Source organism: Mya arenaria, chromosome 8, assembly GCF_026914265.1.
Source record: "Mya arenaria isolate MELC-2E11 chromosome 8, ASM2691426v1".
Taxonomy (NCBI): Eukaryota; Metazoa; Mollusca; class Bivalvia; order Myida; family Myidae; genus Mya; species Mya arenaria.
In genome coordinates, this window is record NC_069129.1 from 22,971,202 (window position 1) to 22,992,945 (window position 21,744).

Sequence of the window (21,744 nt, forward strand, 5' to 3'; positions counted from 1 at the left end):
TTTATATTTATTTCTTTTCCAGGGTTTTAAATGAATGCTCTTAAAGTATATGTTTTAAATATACGTTTCTCTAGAACAACACAAAAATGAATTTCTTGACGTTATTAATAAATGAACACTGAAAGAAATCTCTGAAAGGAACCAGTTTCAATATATTGGTAGTTTCGAAATACGGTACTGGTGAATATAGGATTTGTGATATGGATGCCATGCAGCAATGCAGTCTTACTCAAAACTGTTCGATATTAACTGAACAGAACATAACATAACAGAACAGACATTTTATACATCGTCTACATATACATTTTTTTCATATATGTATCATGGTAACGTGTATATACAACATGTAATGGTAAAGGATTAATATATATTTGCTGAGCCTATTATAATATGTCATACGGAAGTTTCACATTTTAAAGCAACAAAAATTCGAGGGTGAACTTAAAATTTATCTTTAAACATTTATTTCTTATAACAAGAACTGATATATTATTGAATATTTTGCAACTAAAATGTAAATCTAGAATGCATTTTTTGTTTAACAATTTGCTGGATCGAAATTAGATACAAGGGTGACATATTAATTTACCATGAAGTATTGCAGGTTGGACTTTCGTGATAAGTGATTTTTGTGTGATAAAACGTCAAGGATGAGCTTCGGGAAAAATAACATCATGACTTTATCATTAGATTTACCTCATCACTCTGTCATATAGGATTTCTTTACAAAAAAAAATGTGTTTTTAGCAAATGACAATTCAATTGACATCGATGTAATCAGCCTCAAATACCCGTGGGGAACCATCAAAGGCCAAATTTCAGCGAATGTTTCAACTTAAATACGATGTGAACGTGAAATAGTTTATACTAAAGTACAATATATCTCGATATCTTAAGTGCAATGAATAATCTCAGTCATTCTTTTTTATTATGTTTTTATCAGGGTAATTTAAATGAATCTTACTCAGCACAATTGGCTTACACAAATACAGTCGAACCCCGTAAGCTCGAACTCCTAGGGACTGGCAAAAATACATCGAGCCTCCGAAAATTCGAGCTAAGCGGGAATACTAACCTTCAGAATAAAGAAATCGGTCCTTTACTTCCAGTTCGAGCCAAGCGAGTTCGAGCCAATGGAGTTCGACTGTATAAGCTCTTGCAGTTGCAAATGTTAGAGAAGTTGGTTCAGGTTTTAGATCTCAAAAGTAGATAAAAATGTAAGGTCCATGCATTGAATTATTAAGAGTGAAACAATTGTTGCAGCATCCAATTAAACATATCACATACAGTAGAACCCGGTTGGCTCGAAGTCCAAGGGATCGGCGAAATTACCTCGGGTCTCGGAGAATTCGAGCCAAGCGGTTACATTTTATAGAACAAAATCGAACCTTTTCATCAAATTCGAGCCAACGACGAAATCGAGCCAAGCGAGTTTGAGCAAACGGGGTTCGACTGTATTTTACATTTAACAATTATATCTATAATCATTATCCAGTGATATGATTTTTGTCATTTTTATTATGTGTATTATTCGGGATATAGAAGAAACGAGTATCATGTTTGAACGTTCCTTACCTTTATGAAAATTGTACACCAGTTATTAAACAAGCTATGCATTCTAATGCGTAAACAACTTAGTATATCATATTAGCCACTTTGCATGACACGATTTATCATCACCCGCTGAAAGGAATTACGTTTTAGCTCAAATAGTATTCAAATGCTGGTTCATTGTACATGTAAAATGTCGAGACGCTGAGTTGACCCAGCTACGGTATTTTACCCGTGCAAATAAACACAAATCATCTTTAAAGTAACTCGAACTAAGTAAATCACAACAACCAAACTCGATTATTTAAATGGCAATGTATAATTAAAGGATAGTTATTTGCATTAAGTATCAAGTCGACAAGAAAGCTCAGTAGTAGAGCCTCTAGCTCAATGTGTGTGAAGAAGGGGGAGATGGGGGTGGGGGATTTGAGCCCTACAATCGGTATACATGTATACTTTGTGTTCAATTAATAAGTAACTAAAGGAAACCCATTTGGTAGTTTTACGAGCGGTTACAATAATTGGTATGGATAGGGGGGATGGGGGATCGGGGGAGGGAATGGGTGGATTGAGGGGAAAAATGGCCCGAATCAGTGTCAATGGAGAATGAGTTAGTTTGCCTTTTTATAAGATTGTTCATTTTCTATCAGGTTTTCCTGGGATATCTTGCAAAACATTACTTCTGTTTTATTTAACGTATGATTAACGTATTTCGATACATTTTAATAACTTGATCTTTACGTTTATTTTATTTATTTTTCCAAATATGACAAAACCACAACTAGAATGCCATACATCCGTTTATAAATCCAACGGACGTGAAAATAAATGGTCTTTGTATGTGAATTGCACATTATCAAGGAAGGCAAGCCTGTCAAATCTAAAACTCCCCACATTAATAAAAATCATCAATGTCTTAACATATGACCGAACTATTGATACACAATTTTCGATAACTCCTTTTAATTGCATGTGTTTTTTATTATCAAAGCATGGTGATCAACAAAAAAGTTTCGAGGAACATCTGAACACTCACATTGAAAACATGATCTAGAATGTCTTACATGTAAAAGTCTTTAGTTTTGTAATAACTATTATGCCCCATTTTTTTATTCTGGAAAAAATATATGATATTTTACTTTTTGTTGTTTTTACCCAAAAATGTGAACATCTTGAAAATTATGCTAGCATTTTCATTTTTGAATTCTTCCAAAATCTCTTTTAGGTTAAGAAGCCTTAAAATCAAGTGTTTTTACTTGTATCATCAAAAATGAAACAGCAACTGGCAGAAAACGTATTTGAACAATATCTAGTAAATCTAAGCCTGAAGTCGATCAATTTATAAGAGCGTTGCCCAACGCTTTACAGTGAAACAGAGCTTTATCTCCCGTACTGTTATATTTTTTTAAATAATATAATGAAAACTACAGCGACAAGCCAGGTAGTCGAAAATTCAAATATAAACCCTGTTTAGGAACACAAAGCAATGAAATACTTGTTAACAATATAGAACATAGAACATTATTTTAATATATATATATTTATCATTTTAACAAGCATCTTGTTTACATTATACATTATTTAACCAAATGTTTGTTTTTTGATATCTGACCCTATAAAACGTGAGCGGGTCCGTTTAATAGTGCTTTCATGAACATCAAGGTTTCAAAAACTCTTCTTCTATAAAATATCTGAGTTACCTATACGCGGTACATTAAATGGTTCACAAAATAGAATAATACCTTAAATTGATGTTAAAGATATGCCTAATTTAAAGCAGTACTTTTTAGTTCACATCGTGTATCATGGTTTATCGAACAGGCTTATATAACCCTCCCAGGCTTTTGTGATTTCCAATATCTAACCCTTGCGTAATTTTAACTTACATAAATCTGTTCCCAATAATACGCCCATGCATTGGACATACTATAATCAAAATACATGTTTAGAAATAACCTTTGTTAAAGCGATAATAAAACACGCAAGGAAAAATGCGACAAATCCTTAAATGTTAGCATGATGGAACATTCACTTAAAGTTAAACATATCATAGATTAAAACATGTTATACAATTAACATTAATGTTTTTTGTTTTTCATTTATATGATCCTTCGGGATATTTGTTTAACGAGCGTAATATCTGAATGATGCTTACCTTTGTTAAGATAAATAGAGTGAGAAGAGAGTGAATTAAAGTGATACTCGTATTTATAATCAATATAACAAACAACGTTTGAGTTGTAAAACTACTAAATAATGCATTTATGGAATAATATTTCAATGCATGTAAATATAATGCAGAAGAACCCGAAGGAAACAGACCAGGCGAAACTAATTTGTAAAGAAACAAAGCCAGCAAGTGCGCTTTTTATGAAAATATGGTAAAAAGAATATGCATTGAATACACCAAAGTACACTTCTATTCATATTATTAATAGATATGCTGAAATGATTTTAAACCGCTTCAAAAATATTGCAAAATGAAAACGAGGCTTAGAATGGTTACATACTACCATAATGTTGTGGCCGAGTCGAGTTTGCAAATATGAATCACTTGATGTGGTGCATACATACATACATGTATATACATTTGAATTATAAGCTGAATGCTTGATGTGTCCACGAAGTAAGTACATAAAGAAGCTTCAATTGAAGGGTTACAATATAGGTTCATGTACTATATTCTGTTAATTTGGCCACAAATTTCCACTTTAAAAAGGCGCCAAAATATCGCAAATATTCGTTATCAGTGTACACAAATCATATGATTGTTTAGGTTTTGATTATTTACAGTAAATGAGTTAAATAAAAATAAAATGGCATCAACTTATAGTGTGCCCCTCTAAAGCTGCATTCTCACAGATTGGCCGTTTGGACAACTTATTTTTTGTTGTCTGTGAATGATCATTTTTTCGCGCATGTGCTCGGAAAGCAGTGATATAAAAGTGCTGACAAAAGGTCAGATCGCATTTTATTATACTTAAATAATTCAGGTTGCATGGTTTAGAGCGTAATATAAACGCTTAATAAAATAGAAATATTTGGCAGATTTATAAATAAATTGAGATATGTTATATTGTGATATATCTTATATAACTGAATTGAAGGTATTGACGCCATAATGAGCTGATTCAGAGACAGTTATTTAAAAAAAAAATGTCAAACAGGTCAATCTTTGAGAATGCAGCTTTAAGGTCCCACTCGTAGCATACATAATTGTTCAACCCATTTAGTGCAAGGTCCTACATTTGCATTTACAATTCATGAACTCAATATCAAGATCATTGAACCAAAGAGGTTCAACGACAAAAAGGTCATTTAACAATGTATTGATCAAATTGAAGATACAATTTAAAAGGTCATTGTTAATGGTTCGCTACATAAACAATGGTACGCTATAACAGGTAATATAAGATTGGTTGTTAAATGTTCATCTTTTACAGAAGAAAGAAAACAGCAAATGAAAATTAATTAAGTTTACTAAAGAAATCAGATAACGTCTTTTCAGTTAATTTAAATTTACACAGAGTTTAGTAGCTTAAATTGTTGCCATGCTCTTGACTACGTTCGCTTAGAAAAAAACTGGATATTAAAAGTTTAAATTCTATACCATTTCAGATTTTATGTTCATTTTACGACATCTTAAGCATTTCTTTCATTACCCGCCATAATGTAGATCATTTGGCTGCTCTCGTACATAAAAAGCGGGTGACATTGCCTTATATAACACAAGGGGTTGAAATCCGATATGTCGATATGTACTTTCGGTAAAAAGTCTGAGTTCTGAAGCAAAGGGCAATGTCTACATACGTTGTCACAATTGCAAACATTTGAAACTAACAACTTTTTAAAAGTTATATTTTAATATGTTACATTTGGTGACAACTAATCAATTGCTAGATTATATATACATCCAAGGTTGTTTTCGATGAAAAATGGCCGAGGTGTTTCGAATGACTTTACCCAATGAATGCCAACTATTAAAGTGAAACCCTTATTCAAAATCAATACCAACACATTTAAAACAAACATACATTTTGAGTGATAAGCCTTGAACTACTTACAGAATAATGCATTTATGAAAAATATTAAAGACTAATATCAAATTTGTAACCGGGTAATCAATAGCTGAAAATGCAAAAATATTAAATGATTGGTGAGTGCTAAAACATTTTACTGTTATCTTCTATCGTCTCATTAGGTAGAAATTCCGCATTTTCTGCACCTTTCTTTCAAAATAGACACATTATCCTTCATAAAAAACATGATTTTCGACATTTATTCGTTGTTTTGTTTTTTTAAACGATTTTGTTAATTGAGGAAAATGTTGTTTGGGAATAAGAGTGCATCTTTAAAACACCTTGAAATAATCGGCTGTTCGGTTCTTTTCTGTTATATATACATGTGTATTCTGGTATGTGTGATCAATTTTGTTGTGATAATTGCAAAGCAGAGCAAGAATCAATGATATAGTAATACAAATTAAAGTCATTGGAGCAATGTAGATATGGTACATTATTGCTTTAAGCAATAAGCATAGACTGATTGAGATCAATTGGAAAAAGAGTTCGAAAATTAGGCTCACATAACAACATTAGTTCGTTCAAACTTCAATTTAAGTAATGCAAATGTACCCTGGATGGTATGGCTTTGATGTATATAATTAAAGTCATCGGACCGAACGTTTATCATCTAAAACGGGGTTTCTTAAATTTCTTAACCAAACTGAAAATCTAATTTAAATGACCATTATGAAGGGCTCGGTCAAACGGGTAAGTGAGCATTGGTTTTACAGATTGATGTCTAACACCGAAATCAAAATAAATGTATATGGAACGTTATTTTATTCAATTAAATTTTATCTGAAATTGACGCCTACTATTTCCTAATTGAAAACGTGTACACGGAAACGTCAAGTTTTAAACATGCTGTTTTTCTTCGTCATGAGGGTAGCAAAGTAAATGAAATGCTTAAAGATATACTCTTACTCTCAAATGAGATTTTCCACAATTAATAAAGTTGTCTTAATATAACCAAAAGGATGAATAAATGTCGAAAATAATGGTTCTCTACAATGAAAACATACACATGTATAACAGACATATTTTTTTATGGACAAACCTTTAAATTTTTACTTAATAATGCATTTAATAGCTGAAAACGCACAAATCTTAACTGGCTGGTGAGTACTTAAAATATCCTTCACATTAAAGAATCATTGTTTGTATTACAGACATTTATTCATCATATCCAGTAAATTAAATTAATTGTACTAGTTGTGGTTCATCTTATTTGGGAGTCAGCGTGCAGCATTAAAATGGTCCCTGAAAACAGTTGCTAATAGAAACTGGACTGATCTATCGGTGATTCCGAAAACACGGTATAGATACGGATGACATTATAGTGATGCAATCCTGTTAAAGACTGTTCGATATTAAACATGTGACGAATATAATCTTCCTTTAACGGTAAAAAAAACCCCTGTTTATACTTGTTCGTATGTACATATGAATAAGGGTTTCTAGTGTAAACTGCGGTATGTTTGTAACTATATTCTAAAGCATATACTATACACTATAAGAAAGTAAGTTGTCTTTTAAAAGCAAGAAAACAAAACACACACGCACGCACGCACGCACGCACGCACGCACGCACACACACACACACACACACACACACAAACTAATTCGTATGTGAACCATTAAAGATCGAATTGATGGTAATGCTTTCCACCTTAAATACCCGCGGGGAACCATTAAAGAACGAATCTCAACAAATGAAACAAACAAAATTCGATGTTCCGTTGAAATGACTTTTTTATTTACAAGCGATATCGACATCTTAAGTGCAATGTTATTTATTATCTTATCCGAAATAAAAAAAATGAATTGATGTCAGGGTTTATTATGTTTTTTATTATAGTTATTTAAATGAATCTTACTCAGCACAATTGGCTTACACAAATACGGTCGAACCCCGTAAGCTCGAACTCCTAGGGACACCGGCAAAAATACATCGAGCCTCCGAACATTCAAGCTAAGCGGGAATGTTAACCTTCAGAATAAAGAAATCGGTCCTTTATTTCCAGTTCGAGCCAAGGAGAGGTTCGAGCCAAGCGAGTTCGAGCCAACGGGGTTTTACTATTTAAGCTCTTACGGTTGCAAATGTTAGCGACGTTAGTTCAGACTTTAGATCTCGAAAGTAGATCCATGAATGAACTTATTACGAGTGAAACAATTGTTGCAGCATCCAATTAAACCTGTCACATATTTCAATCAATTTACAATTAATATTACTATTTTTATCCAGCGATATGTGTTTTACCATGTGTATCAGTCGGAATGTGCAAAAAAAGGTGTGGGGGTATTGGTTCGAGCCCTACACTCGGTATATACTTTGTGTTCAAAAAAATTAGTAACTATAGGAAACCCATTTGGTATTTTCATGAGTGGCTACAATAATTGGTATGGAAAGGGATTGGGGGCAAATCCATAACTAGGCTGCCATACACCCGTTTACAAATCCAATGGACGCGAAAACAAATGCATGTTTTTCGATATCTGACCCTGTAAAACGTGCTTTCATGAACATCAAGGTTTCAACAACCCTACTTCAATAAATTATCTAACTTACGAGGCACATTAAATGGCTCACAAAATAAAATGACTTTAAATTGATGTTAAAGATATGCTATAAAGAGTATCTTTTAAGTGCAAATCGAGTATCATGGTTTATTGAACAAGCTTGTATAACCCTCCCAGGGTTTTGTGATTTCCAGTATTTAACACTTGCGTAATTTTAACTTACATAAATCCGTTCCCAAAAATGAAATTGATGAAATGTTAGTTGGTTTCATAATATTTGAAAACAAGAACATGTGCATTTTTCAGAACATGTGCATTTTTAAGGATTAAGATAAGTAAATGAACCAATAAAATGCATTAGGCATAATATAAACAAAATACATGGTTAGAAATTGATAGGGCTATGTTTAAATTGCATGTATGTTACATCTTTCTACGAGGCAAATTCTAGGTTCGTAGATCTTGCTTTTGCTTTTCAGCACTATGACTTTGTCCTCATGAAATACTTGTGCGTGCCTACTGCGACCATAAAACAAAAACCGCAAGCATAAGCAATGGACTCTTACTCCCAAATAAGATTTACCACAATAAATACACATATTTTAATATACCAAAAAGGATGAGTTAATAACGATGAAAATGGTTCTTATGAAGGATATATTTTTTTAATTTGAAAGAAAGGTGCAGAAAATACGGTCATTTCTACCTTATCAGACGATAGTAGATCACAGTAAATCTTTTAGCACTCACCAATCATTTAATATTTTTGTGATTTGTGCAATCAAATACACAGTTACAATCTCGTTATCAGTAATTATTATATTTTCCAAAAATGCATTATTTAGTAAGTAGTTAAAGGTTTATCAGTAAAATTTATGCTTGTTATTCATGAGGAACATTCACTTCAAGGTAAACATATCATAGATTAGAATATGTTATAACAATAACGCTGTTGTTTTTTCAGTTATATGTTTCATTCGAAATATTAGTGTAACAAGCGTAATGTCTGAATGTTCCTTACATTGGTTAAAAAACAGTAAGAGAGTGAATTAAAGTGATACTCGTATTTATAATCAATAAAACAAACCTATATTTTAAGTTATAACTCTTTTACTTCTTACTAAATAATGCATTTTTGGAAAATATTATTAACTGATAAAAAGATTGTTAACGTTTATTAAATAGCTGGAAACGCACAAATATTAAATGCATGGGGTCCTAAAAGAATTACAGTGATCAACAAAGTTTCACAAGGCAAACATACCGTGTTTTTCCAATTAAAAACGGTATCCTTTATAGGAACCATTGTTTTCAACAATTATCCATACTTTTCGGTAAATTAAAACAATTGTATTAATTGTGGAACTTATTTTGGAGTTAGAGTGCATCTGTAAGCAAAACAATACTCGATGTCGCTTTTTTATTTATGATTGTGCACCAACAAACGCTTCTTCATTCGGAACTCCTCGGCATTTGCTTCGAAAAATAACTCGGATGCATATGAACGGTTTACAATGATAGAAATCGGGTCTTTTTATGTCCGCTGCAAGTAGATCGCGTAGTAATTTAATTTAGCAGTTAAACTTAATGACTTAACTCTTGGAATCTTAATTGAGTTTGCAATAATACACTTCACTGGCAATCAATTTAAACTTTGATCAACAAATACAAGCTAAAACACTACATTTGATTAATTGATATTATCAGAAATTTAACGAACTACTTTTACTGATGTACCGGCAAACGCCTGAGGTTGTTTTCGATAAAAATGACCAAGGAGTTCCGAATCACGCTTCTTCTACAAGGTTGTCCCCCTTTATGCTCTTCTGCGCAAACGGCGTTCATTTCAACAAGTAGATCAAACCCTGAAGCAAAAGTGCAATGTCACCGAGATCCCTAAACACCAATCTGACATGCACGATTCAACCCATTTTCTTAAGGAATCTTAAACGGGTCGCAAAGAGTGATATTTTATACCAATAATCCTCACGTACAGGTTTTTACTGGGTTTCAAATTTCTATACAAGGGTCTTGTGATAAAGAATACCCTATGGTACGGTACTGGCGCTTACGTAATTTAAGCTTACTTAACTGTTTCCAAATAAAAACAGAAATGGAACATTAAGTGATGCTGATTTATTAATAGAAAATTGTACACCGGTTTCAGCAATCGTGTGCGAAATGGCTTTTCATATTAACTTCTTTGCAACACGTGATACCAACAACCGATAAAAAACAATATTTCATAGGTCAAATACTAGTTTACTGCAGATTCAACACTTATGTTATTTAAAAATGTCTGGACGATGAGTCTCGTTTTTTAGCCGAAATACCCATAAAAATATAAACAATTAGTGTTTAAGGTAAATAGAACATCAACAGTAATAAAAACGCAACATTAACTACCCGATTTGTGAAATTGCAATGTGTTGTTGAAAGATATGTGTGTGCTGTTATGCTATCAAGCCGATAAGAAAGCTCAATTAGTAGGGCTTCTAACTCATAGCCCGGGGGTCAGTGGTTCGAGCCAGACACTCCGCATATATTTTGTGTCAACAGGTAAAATGTAATTATATAAACCGGGGATCAGTTGTTCGAGCCAGACACTCCTCATATATTTTGTGTCAACAGGTAAAATGTAATTATATAAACCGAGGGTCAGTGGTTCGAGCCAGACACTCCGTATATATTTTGTGTCAACAGGTAAAATGTAATTATATAAACCGAGGGTCAGTGGTTCGAGCCAGACACTCCGTATATATTTTGTGTCAACAGGTAAAATGTAATTATATGAACCGAGGGTCAGTGGTTCGAGCCAGCCACTCCGCATATATTTTGTGTCAACAGGTAAAATGTAATTATATAAACCGGGGATCAGTTGTTCGAGCCAGACACTCCGCATATATTTTGTGTCAACAGGTAAAATGTAATTATATGAACCGAAGGTCAGTGGTTCGAGCCAAACACTCCGCATATACTTTGTGTCAACAGGTAAAATGTAATTATATGAACCGAGGGTCAGAGGTTCGAGCCAAACACTCCGCATATACTTTGTGTCAACAGGTAAAATGTAATTATATGAACCGAGGGTCAGTGGTTCGAGCCAAACATTCCGCATATACTTTGTGTCAACAGGTAAAATGTAATTATATGAACCGAAGGTCAGTGGTTCGAGCCAAACACTCCGCATATATTTTGTGTCAACAGGTAAAATGTAATTATATGAACCGAGGGTCAGTGGTTCGAGCCAAACACTCCGCATATATTTTGTGTCAACAGGTAAAATGTAATTATATGAACCGAGGGTCAGTGGTTCGAGCCAAACACTCCGCATATACTTTGTGTCAACAGGTAAAATGTAATTATATAAACCGAGGGTCAGTGGTTCGAGCCAGACACTCCGCATATATTTTGTGTCAACAGGTAAAATGTAATTATATGAACCGAGGGTCAGTGGGTCGAGCCAGACACTCCGCATATATTTTGTGTCAACAGGTAAAATGTAATTATATGAACCGAGGGTCAGTGGTTCGAGCCAAACAGTCCTCATATATTTTGTGTCAACAGGTAAAATGTAATTATAGGAAACGAGGGTCAGTGGTTCGAGCCAGACACTCCGCATATATTTTGTGTCAACATAAATCTGTGCCCAAATATAGTTTAAGGAGAACCGCTATTGATTTCATAATATTTGAAAACATAAAATGTGGATTAAATAGTATTTAAATGCCCCAATAAAAAGCATAGGGCGTAATATTGAATAAACAGAAGATATTTTGAAAAAAACCTTTTGCACATAAGGCTGTGTTTAAAACCTTACATTTGTTTAAAGATGCACTCTTACTCTCAAATAAGATTTGCCACAATTAATACAATTATTTAAATATACCAAAACGGATGAATAAATATCGAAAGCAATTGTTTTTTTAAGGATACCGTGTTTAATTTAAGGGAAAGGTGCAGAAAACACGGTAATTCTACCTTATGAGACGATAGTAGATCAGAGTTAATATTTTAGCAGTCACCAATCATTAAATATTTTTGCATTTTCAGCTATTAAATACAAAGTTACAATCTTGTTATCAGTAGTTAATAATTTCCATAAATGCATTATTTAGTAAGTAGTTAAAGGTTTATCACTCAAAATTATGTTTGTTATACATGTGTTTGTATTGATTTTGAATAAGAGGGTCACTTTTATACTTCCATAGAATCTCAAAAAGAATGCTACTGTATAGGGCGCTGTAATATATGTTTAAACAAGGAACTTCGGAAACTAAAGAAATACGCCAAAAACCCCCCAGTTTTATAGTTTATTCACGTCTCATATGTACACAACATGACAATTCATAAAATACAAATATCTAAGAATTCAGTGCACATCCATTCATAAAATTGAAATACAGGATTGTTGATAAAAGATAAAAACAATTGTCTATCCTAAAAACTTAATCTTATTAACATGACTCATTTAACCTAAGAAACTATTATACATTTCAAAGGAGTATCACTTAACTACTTGTACAAAGTATTGGAACGGATTTCAAGTATATTAAAATAGGTTTAGCGGTGAATTTAACAAATTCTGTATTGGAGAGTAAAAAAATACACTTATGTACATCATCCATGTTAAAGATGCGCTATTACTCAATTTACCAATTAATACAATTGTTTTAATATCGAAAACTATGGTTCTTATGAAGGATTTAAGGTTTAATTTGAAAGTAATGTGCAGAAAACACGGTATTTCTACCTTATGAGACTATAGCAAATTACTGTAAATCTTTTAGCACTCACCAATCATTATATATTTTTCGGTTTTCAGTTATTAAATACACTGTTCGAATCTTGTTATCAGCAATTTATATTTTCCATTGCATTATTTAGTAAGAAGTTAATGATTTAACACTCAAATTTATGTTTGTTATACATGTATATGTATTGATTTTGAATAAGAGTGTCACTTTAACGAACCCAACAACACGTATATCATGCATGATGAAATTGAGGTAAAAGGTCGAATATCAACTCGACCAGACCCTGTATAAATATCTTGCAGCAAGTAGTACTATTCACGAAAATGTATAGGTGTTTTCAGTTTAATTTGGTAAAGTGTCTAATTCAGCTCAGAAACGTGTTTAATTTCATTATGTTTGCATTCATAACACATCACGAAGTTTGTCTGTGAAACGGTATTCACGAAGTTTGTCTGTGAAACGGTATTCATACATGACGAACAAACACCGTTTTTAATTACAATATTTTATCTAACAATTTAACAAAGTTGGGAGCAAGCCAGCGGCTTATTTTGAAATGCTCTACTTCTTTGCACGACTCTTGTCAGAAAGAAAAACATAAAGTCGAAACTCGCTATATCGAACTCATTTATCTCGATGTTCTAGATATGTCAAACATTCTGAGAATATGTTTGGTTGAGTTCTACACTTTTTATATTTCGGTTATATCGAATGTCCCTTATCTCGAAGTATTTCCCGAGGGTCCCAACGACTTCGAGATACCGAGTTTTGACTGTATACGTTTAACAATTTGATAGATTGCTGAGGAAGCCGACGGTTTTATTGAAATGCTCTGCATCTTTGCACGAGTCTTATGCAAAATAAACATATCTATTGTCAACATTTTGTTATACCTTGTGATTTTCATTCGGCATTGCTTACATTGTTTGCCTCACGTAAACTGTTATGGTTTATGCGCATCGTTTAATATGTCATAAATAAAACATGCATTATCACGTTTCTATGTAATACTATATGTACAGTCATATACAGCCTTACATTAAGATTCAACTGTCGCCTTGACATTGCTCTGTTGACGCGCATTCGGACATACCCAGCACATGAACGTGATTTGCATGTAATATACATGTTTGTTAGTTTAAACATTACAGTCGAACCTCGTTGGCTCGAACTCGCTTGGCTCGAATTCCTCGTTGGCTCGAACTTGATGTAAAACACAGATTTATTTAAACTGAATGTAAGCATTCTCTCGCTTGGCTCGATATTTTTGAGGCTCGATGTATATTCGCTGGTCGCTGGGAGTTCGAGCCAACGAGGTTCGACTGTATATTTTTTACGATTGGGAAGAAAGTTATGATAACTTATACTAAGTCACTCTCGTTGGCACGATGTTGCGCGATGGTGCGGTCTTGTGTTCTGGGGAAAACCTGGGTACGGGGAGCAAAACCAATTATCGGTCTTGGTGACCACAAACCAAATTCACCAGTGTGTGTATACCACGTGATAAATTACGTCATATATGCTACGTCAGAAGGCAAGATTTTGCTTAAATAAAGACTTAAATTAAAGATAACTTTTCTTTTACTACACCATTTTAAATGAAACAAAGGGCAGTCTATGCCGCTTAAAGAGCCCCGCCTTCGTTTTATTACCGGAGTTCGATAAAATGATTTCAAGTTTCATCAAACACTTCGACAAACCTTTTTCCAAAAAAAATGTTTTGACAGTACTCCGTCAGACGGCCGTATTGTGAAAAGGTTTGTCGAAGTCTTTTAAGAAACTAAACTCTCAATCGCGGGGCTCTGTAAGTGACGTCGACTGCGCTATGTTCCATTTAAAATGGTGAACAAATAGGAAAGTTATCTTTGTTTAAAGTCTTCATTCGAAGCAAAATATTGCCTTCCGACGTAGCATTTACGACGCAATTTATCACGTGGTATACACACTGCTCACATGTTGTTCAGTTTTAAAATTCGCAAAGTGTGAGTGCCCAGATGTTTACATTTGATAGAATGAAAAAATAATTATGTGAAACATTTCAGTATATATTCGTTCTATCTAGACAAGTATCTATTTAAGAAATCTTGTCGTTCGGAAAAAGGCGACCTTGAAAATATTAAAAACGCTTTAAGTACCTAAATTTATATATACTTGTCACAGTTTGGATACACATCTGAAAAAAAAAACACAAAAAACATCGAGAGCTGAATATGAGGATCTCTTAAATTTAAATGCATCACCAATAATGTTTTGTATTCATTTCCGATATAAACAGTTAAACTTTTACCAGAGTTTGATAGAGTTTAGTTTCTTAAAACAATTCGACAAACCTTTTCACAATTGAGCCGTCTGACGGAGCACTGCCAAAACATTATTTTGGAAACAAGCTTGTCGATTTATTTATGAAACTAACCTTCTTTCCAAACTCAGGTAATAAAACGAAGGCGGGGCTCTTAAAGCGGCATAGACTGCCCTTTGTTCCATTTAAAATGGTGTAGTAAAAAAGTTATCTTTGATTTAAGTCTTCATTTAAAGAAAAAAAGGTTGCCTTCCGACATAGCATATAATTATGACGTATTTTATCACGTAGTATACACACACTGATGCTATACTACCCCGTAACGTACAAATTCTTATTTTTTCCAGAAATCCGTTGGTTCACTGCTGCATGGTTGGATTGCTTCCCAAAGAACCAACAACTGAACCCTACATCAGCAAAGAACATGATCAACGCCTGCTCATTGGTACTCGCAACGTAGACGACCCGAGAAGTAGAACATTTCTTAAATGAGCTACAGTTACAGTGACAATTGCGTTTTAAATCACGCTATTAAAGTTCCTGGAACCGAAACTGCAGTGCCTGGAAACAAAAGAAAGAAAACGGAAAAGGACACGTCAATACGACCACTAATAGAGTAAACATTTTTACAGAAGATTTTTTCGCCGTATAATATCAGTCCCCATAGTGACAATAATTTAAAACTTTAAGGTGTGTGTTTTATGAGACCGAAGACAATGCAAGTTCCTGCTAGGAAATGTTTGACAGCTGTCTTGCTGGTCAGTTGCTGGACACTGACCGCTGGTCAAGTAACTTCCACTACGAAGGCGCCAACAGTGACCACAACGGCCGCAGGTGACCCGAATGCCACCGTATACCCGAAGGGTGAGTTGATTGGTGTTATTTGTTTTGTAGATATGTGCATATAAAACTTGAATGACCTGTCGATCAACTTTCCTGGGCCCCGGTATATTTTAATGGATTACATCCATTGTATTTTTACTTTTAACAATTATTATATCAACTAAGATTTGATTAAAAACGGTGAGCAGCAGGCCAAAAATAACATTAGTAAGCCATTTGTTAATGCTTTTATGTTTGCATATCTTTAACGCAGCACTCTCACAGATTCACCATTTTGACATTTATTTTTGTCTTGGAATGAGACAATGTTTGTGTAAATATCTGCAAACAAGAAATAAAAGACTGCTGACAGAGACTCAGATCGCAGATATTCATATTTCCGTCCAAACATTAATATCTTAGGGGAAAAAGCGTTACTAACGGATTAAGAAAAGTGCATGAAACATCAATTTTTGAAGTTAAATATAAAAATCTGCCATCTATTTTTTGTCAGCAGTCTTATATGTCTGGTTTTCATGCATGTTCGCACAAATTGGCTCGTTTAAAGAAATAAATAAAACAGCTGTCATAACGTTTAATCTGTGATAGTGCAGCTTTAAAGGGACTATCTCATAAGTCCATTGACTGGAGTGGCGTGGGTTCGCATTCCACTTAAACAAGTATATTTCTCAATACTTTAAGTGCATTTTCTTTTGCAATTTTAGTAACAAAGAGCAAAAACAAGTTATAATATTTTTTGTGATGCATTGCCGGACAAAATGATGCCAAAACCACAGGCGGCAGTTGCGTTGAAATAACCCACCCTATGGCCAGACCCCGCTTTAAAACCATAGTCATTTTTTCAATACCAAAATTAATTGAAACATGATCATCTATCAAAAAACCTTAAATATCAACCAAAAATTCCAAGAAAAAAACACACCCAAAATACTTAAATTCTATTCAAAGGTTGACAAGATCCTCGTACGCACGATGGTGTTTTCGTAAAGCTCGTTACTAACTTATTTTTTAACTTTCTTCTCAACATATAATAAAGTTTCAGAAAAAATACAACGTTAATACACTTCCATCAACAAAATTGATATATTAGGCACAAAGTCCAAAAACTCCTATGAAGGCAATTCATAATCACAATCGGATTCTGTTCCAACAGAATTTTGTTCGTTTCGTCAATTAAAACAAATGACAGGGCGTGAAAACTGCCACAGGCAACACAGCACAAGGTAAGAACCTACGCAGCTTTAAGAGCCCCGCCTTTATTTCATTTCTGGAGTTTGATAAGGTGATTAGTTTCCCCGAACACCTCGATAAACCTGTTTCCAAAGTAATGTTTTGACAGTGCTCCATCAGGCGGCAGTTTTGTGAAAAGGTGTGTCGAAGTGTTTTAAGAAACTAAACTCTCAATCAAACTCTGGTAAAAGACCGAAGGCGGGGTTATTTAAGCGGCGTAGACTGCCCTCTGTTTCATTTAAAATGGAGAAAAATAGTAAAGTTATCTTTGTTTAAAGTTTTCATTTAAAGCCAAATGTTGCCTTCCGACGTAGGATTTTTGACGTAATTTAGCACGTGGTATACACATACTGAATGCAGCAGTGCGTATAAGTGTATCGGGATGTCTCTGACGATGCAACAGGAACTGCCATTTCAAACAGCGTCACCGGCAACATAATTAATACTCGTACATTTGCCATTAGAATAACAACCACTGATCCCAAACTTCTATTTGATTAGCCATCACCTCTTCAACAACAAACGCACATTAACAACAACATCTATTACGAAAACAACATAATAATGCAGCATTAAAATGCTAGTAAAATATTCATAGAACGGATGTTTTTAGATGAAGATAAAACTGATATATGCTTCAACATATTGACGTAATGAAAGAAAACAACAACAAAAATACTTTTTAACCTGAACACTTTTTTTACTAATTTTTACAGAGCGGGGATTGATTTTCACAACCTACGACGACTACAGCTCTGATTTCGCCCATCTACGCCACCTCCCCATGATGCCGGGTTACCAGAACTGGAGTGGTGGGGTTCCAGGCGTGGCCTTTACCAACATCTACATCAAGTTTTTAAGTATTGATGTCGACTTCCATGAAAAGATGGTCTATATGTATGATGAACATTACAAGTAAGTGGCTCAGTGTTTTTGTACTTGCGTATGTACTTTTATATAAGCAGCAGCATTTTAATATTTATGCAAAAAGCTGCAGAAGCAAGCTCAGTAGCAAAAAGTTATAGAAGAACAGCACAAAACTAGCTGCACTTTTCACAGAATGACTGTTTTTACTTTTTTGTCTTGGAATAGACTGCTGACAAAAGCGCAGATCGCAGTTTTCATATTTACGTTCGAAATTTAATGTTTTATGGCTAAAATGAGGCTATGAGGTTTTCGGTTTAAAGCTGCACTCTCACAGATTGAACGTTTTGACAACTTTTATTATTTTTTGTCTTGAAACGAGCCATTTTTTGCGAAAATCTATGGAAACCAGTTATTTAAGACTGCTGACAAAAAAATAGATCGCAGATTTTTATATTTAAGTTCAAAAATTGATGTTTTACGCATTTTTCTTAAACCGTTAGCAACGGTTTAAGCCATAAAACATTAATTTATGAACTGAAATATGAAAATCTACGTTATGATTTTTATCAGCAATCATATATCATTGGTTTGCAGATATTTACGCAAAAAATTGCTCTTTCCAAGACAAAAAACAAAACAAAAAAAGTTGTAAAAACGGTATATCTGTGAGAGTGCAGCTTTAAAACATCACTTTTTGAACGTTAATATGAAAACCTGCCATCTGGTCATTTGTCAGCAGTCTTATAACACTGGAAACCAGTGGAATCTTACACAAAAATGGCTGATTCCAAGACAAAAGAATAAAAAATTTGGTCAAACGGTCAATCTGTGAGAATGCAGTTAAGGAATGTAATAATGTGTACTATGAATAACTGACATATTCTACCAGCCGTTGTGAACGTTTGAAACAGACATAAGATATGTTTTGAGTTATTACTGCTGGAGATTGTCCAAGCTTCTTAGCTTGGTAGACATATTCAGTGCCTAACTTAACAGTCTCATGGCTGAAATTATCAATGCTTTTATAATAAAAATTATTGGAAAGTATCCCGTGTTACACATCCATGTTAAACCAATACCTTGTTAAATAAAATGATAGGTTGTGTAAATATTGAAAAAAACATTTACCTTAAAACCTTAAAGCTGCACTCTCACAGATTGAACGTTTTGACAACTTTTTTTTGTCTTGGAACGAGCCGATTTTTGCGAAAATGCATGGAAACCAGTTATATAAGACTGCTGACAAAAATTAGATCGCAGATTTTTATATCCAAGTGCAAAAATTGATGTTTTAAGCATTTTTCTTAATCGAACGGAAATATGAAAATCTGCGATCTGATCTTTTGTCAGCAATCTTTTATCACTGGTTTGCAGATATTTACGCAAAAATTTGCTCTTTCCAAGACAGAAAATAAAAATTGCTATAACGGTAAATCTGTGAGAGTGCAGCTTTAAAGCGTAAGTAACGCTTTAAGCCATAACACATCAACTTTGGAACGTATGAAAACTGCGATCTGATCTTTTGTTGGCAGTCTTGTATCACTGGTTTCAATACATTTACGGAAAAAATGACTCATTCCAAGACAAAAAAAATGTCAAAACGGTCAATCTGTGAGATTGCAGCTTTTAATTGTTTTAAGGAGTATAAAATACAGCTTTGTGCTCCAAACCAGGGTTTTTGCGTTAATGGTTGACTCTGGATCTTTGTCTGTGTTTTCAATGTATTATTATACTTTAACTTCAGGGACGTATATTACAAAAACGCGATTTACTTTTTGAGCTTACAAAACACACGCACATGTCTGACATAGATATAGAACTATAACCATGACGATAATACTAGTTTTTTGTGAACCGTTTAAAAACACCCAGATAGTGTCTTCGTAAAGGTTAGAGTCTATTAAGTAATTTCTTCGTGAATAAGTAACCTAAGGAAGGGGAGCGACCGCGGTTTCTTAATCACGAAGAAATAACTTAATAAATTCTAACCGACTAAGTGTTAGCCCCTCCCAAATTGCATCAATTTTAAAACTAATCCATGCGCCTGTCAAAAAGTCCTGTCAATCACTGCATGGCTGGCGAATGCGATAGCGAAATGGCAGATCTCGCTGACAATGTAGGGCAAACACTAAACTTGTTTGGGCTTAAGATTCAGGGCATGTTCTAAAAAAAATGAGAAATAAGATGCTGGCCTCACGAGAGAGGCGCTTAGTCGTATCTGTCAAAATTTAGAAAACCCAATTTATTTATTTTACTGAGAACAAAGGCTATATTATATGAACAAGTTTTCCAATCTGAACATGCATCTTGTTTAATTAATCTTTTGATAACAGGTAATCTTACAATTTATAAAGTACTACGGAAATTTGTAATATGCATGGATACTTTAAACCTTAACAAAGCCAATGATGAGATCATAATACTATCCTCGTAGGGCATTTGATAAATAACTATATATTGTACATAACATTGAAAACTGGAACTTTTGTAATACGGTTTGTTTGGTCATATTCAAATCATACGCATCAATAGAGGAGTAGTGAGGGTAAATCTAGTTGTGTAGATGTCCGCTACTTATCGAGGAGGTCGTGGGTACGGGCCTCATCTGAGTCATATGTTATATTGGCCTCACTTAAAGATCCTCTGTGTTGGTCACAGTAGTTTGATGAGAATGAACTCCTGCATTGCATATGGCCTGTAAACATTTTAGTGACATTTAACCCAAAAATATAAAAAAAAAATTCTCAAATTTAACCAAGTGGTCAAAGGGGTTATTGCATGCTAGATAGTCGGTTGGAGTGACCCCTTTGATAAATCTGAAGAATTTAGGCCTAAAAAAATGTCTGTTTCGGGTAACACGACCCTACCATTAAAAATGCGCCGACTCTAACTATTTTTTTTCCGTTTCTGAGCAAACAAAATCATTGGCGAATAGAGAGTTACGAGGGGCGGATAAATGCAGATTTTAATCAGAATTATTGCTTATATGATAAAACAAAGTCAGGCGATGACAGTAATATAGGAAAGACTGCCATGTGCAAGAAAACACTCTGAACTTACGACAGATTTTGAAAAAAAAAAAAAAATCCCTACCTACCCTACCTAGAAATTTTGGGAAGGTTACCCTAAACATTTTTTTTTCTTTTTTGGCCTTATTAGGTTTCATTTCACTCAATTTTGTACAGGTCATATGACACTATCAAACAACTGTGGTATTGGTTTGTGCACAGGAAACGGACTCAAATTGAACCATATTAACGTATAGATTTACACAGTCGAGCTAACGTGAGAAATAATATTAAACTAAATGAAAGACTGTTGTTTGAAATGACAGGTTAATTGATATTATTTTAGGTCACTAATATATGGCACCAACTTTAACGCCGAACTTGAACTGGATAACATGACATTCGATTTCGCCCACATTGGTGTCTCCAAAGGACAAGTACAGGTATGTCCTGACGGTGTGTGGTGCATAACAGCTCAGTATGTGGGGCATACCAGCTCCGACAACAGGGCATAACAGCTTTGTATGTGGGGCATAACAGCTCCGGCAACAGGGCATAACAGCTTTGTATGAGGGGGATAACAGCTCCGGCAATAGGACATAACA

General features: G+C 34.1%; 1 protein-coding gene across 2 annotated transcripts in view; it reads left to right on the top strand.

The window, feature by feature from the left end:
• The window catches only part of LOC128243880 (low-density lipoprotein receptor-related protein 1B-like), a 101,005-nt gene that overhangs the window by 17,565 nt on the left and 61,696 nt on the right, over nt 1-21,744 (top strand). For both annotated transcript variants that reach the window (XM_052961866.1, XM_052961865.1), the window contains exons 2-4: nt 15,539-16,055; nt 17,981-18,179; nt 21,486-21,582. In XM_052961866.1, the coding sequence (XP_052817826.1) occupies nt 15,893-16,055; nt 17,981-18,179; nt 21,486-21,582 (459 nt within the window). In that variant the 5' untranslated portion in view covers nt 15,539-15,892. The remainder of the gene's footprint in view (nt 1-15,538; nt 16,056-17,980; nt 18,180-21,485; nt 21,583-21,744) is intronic.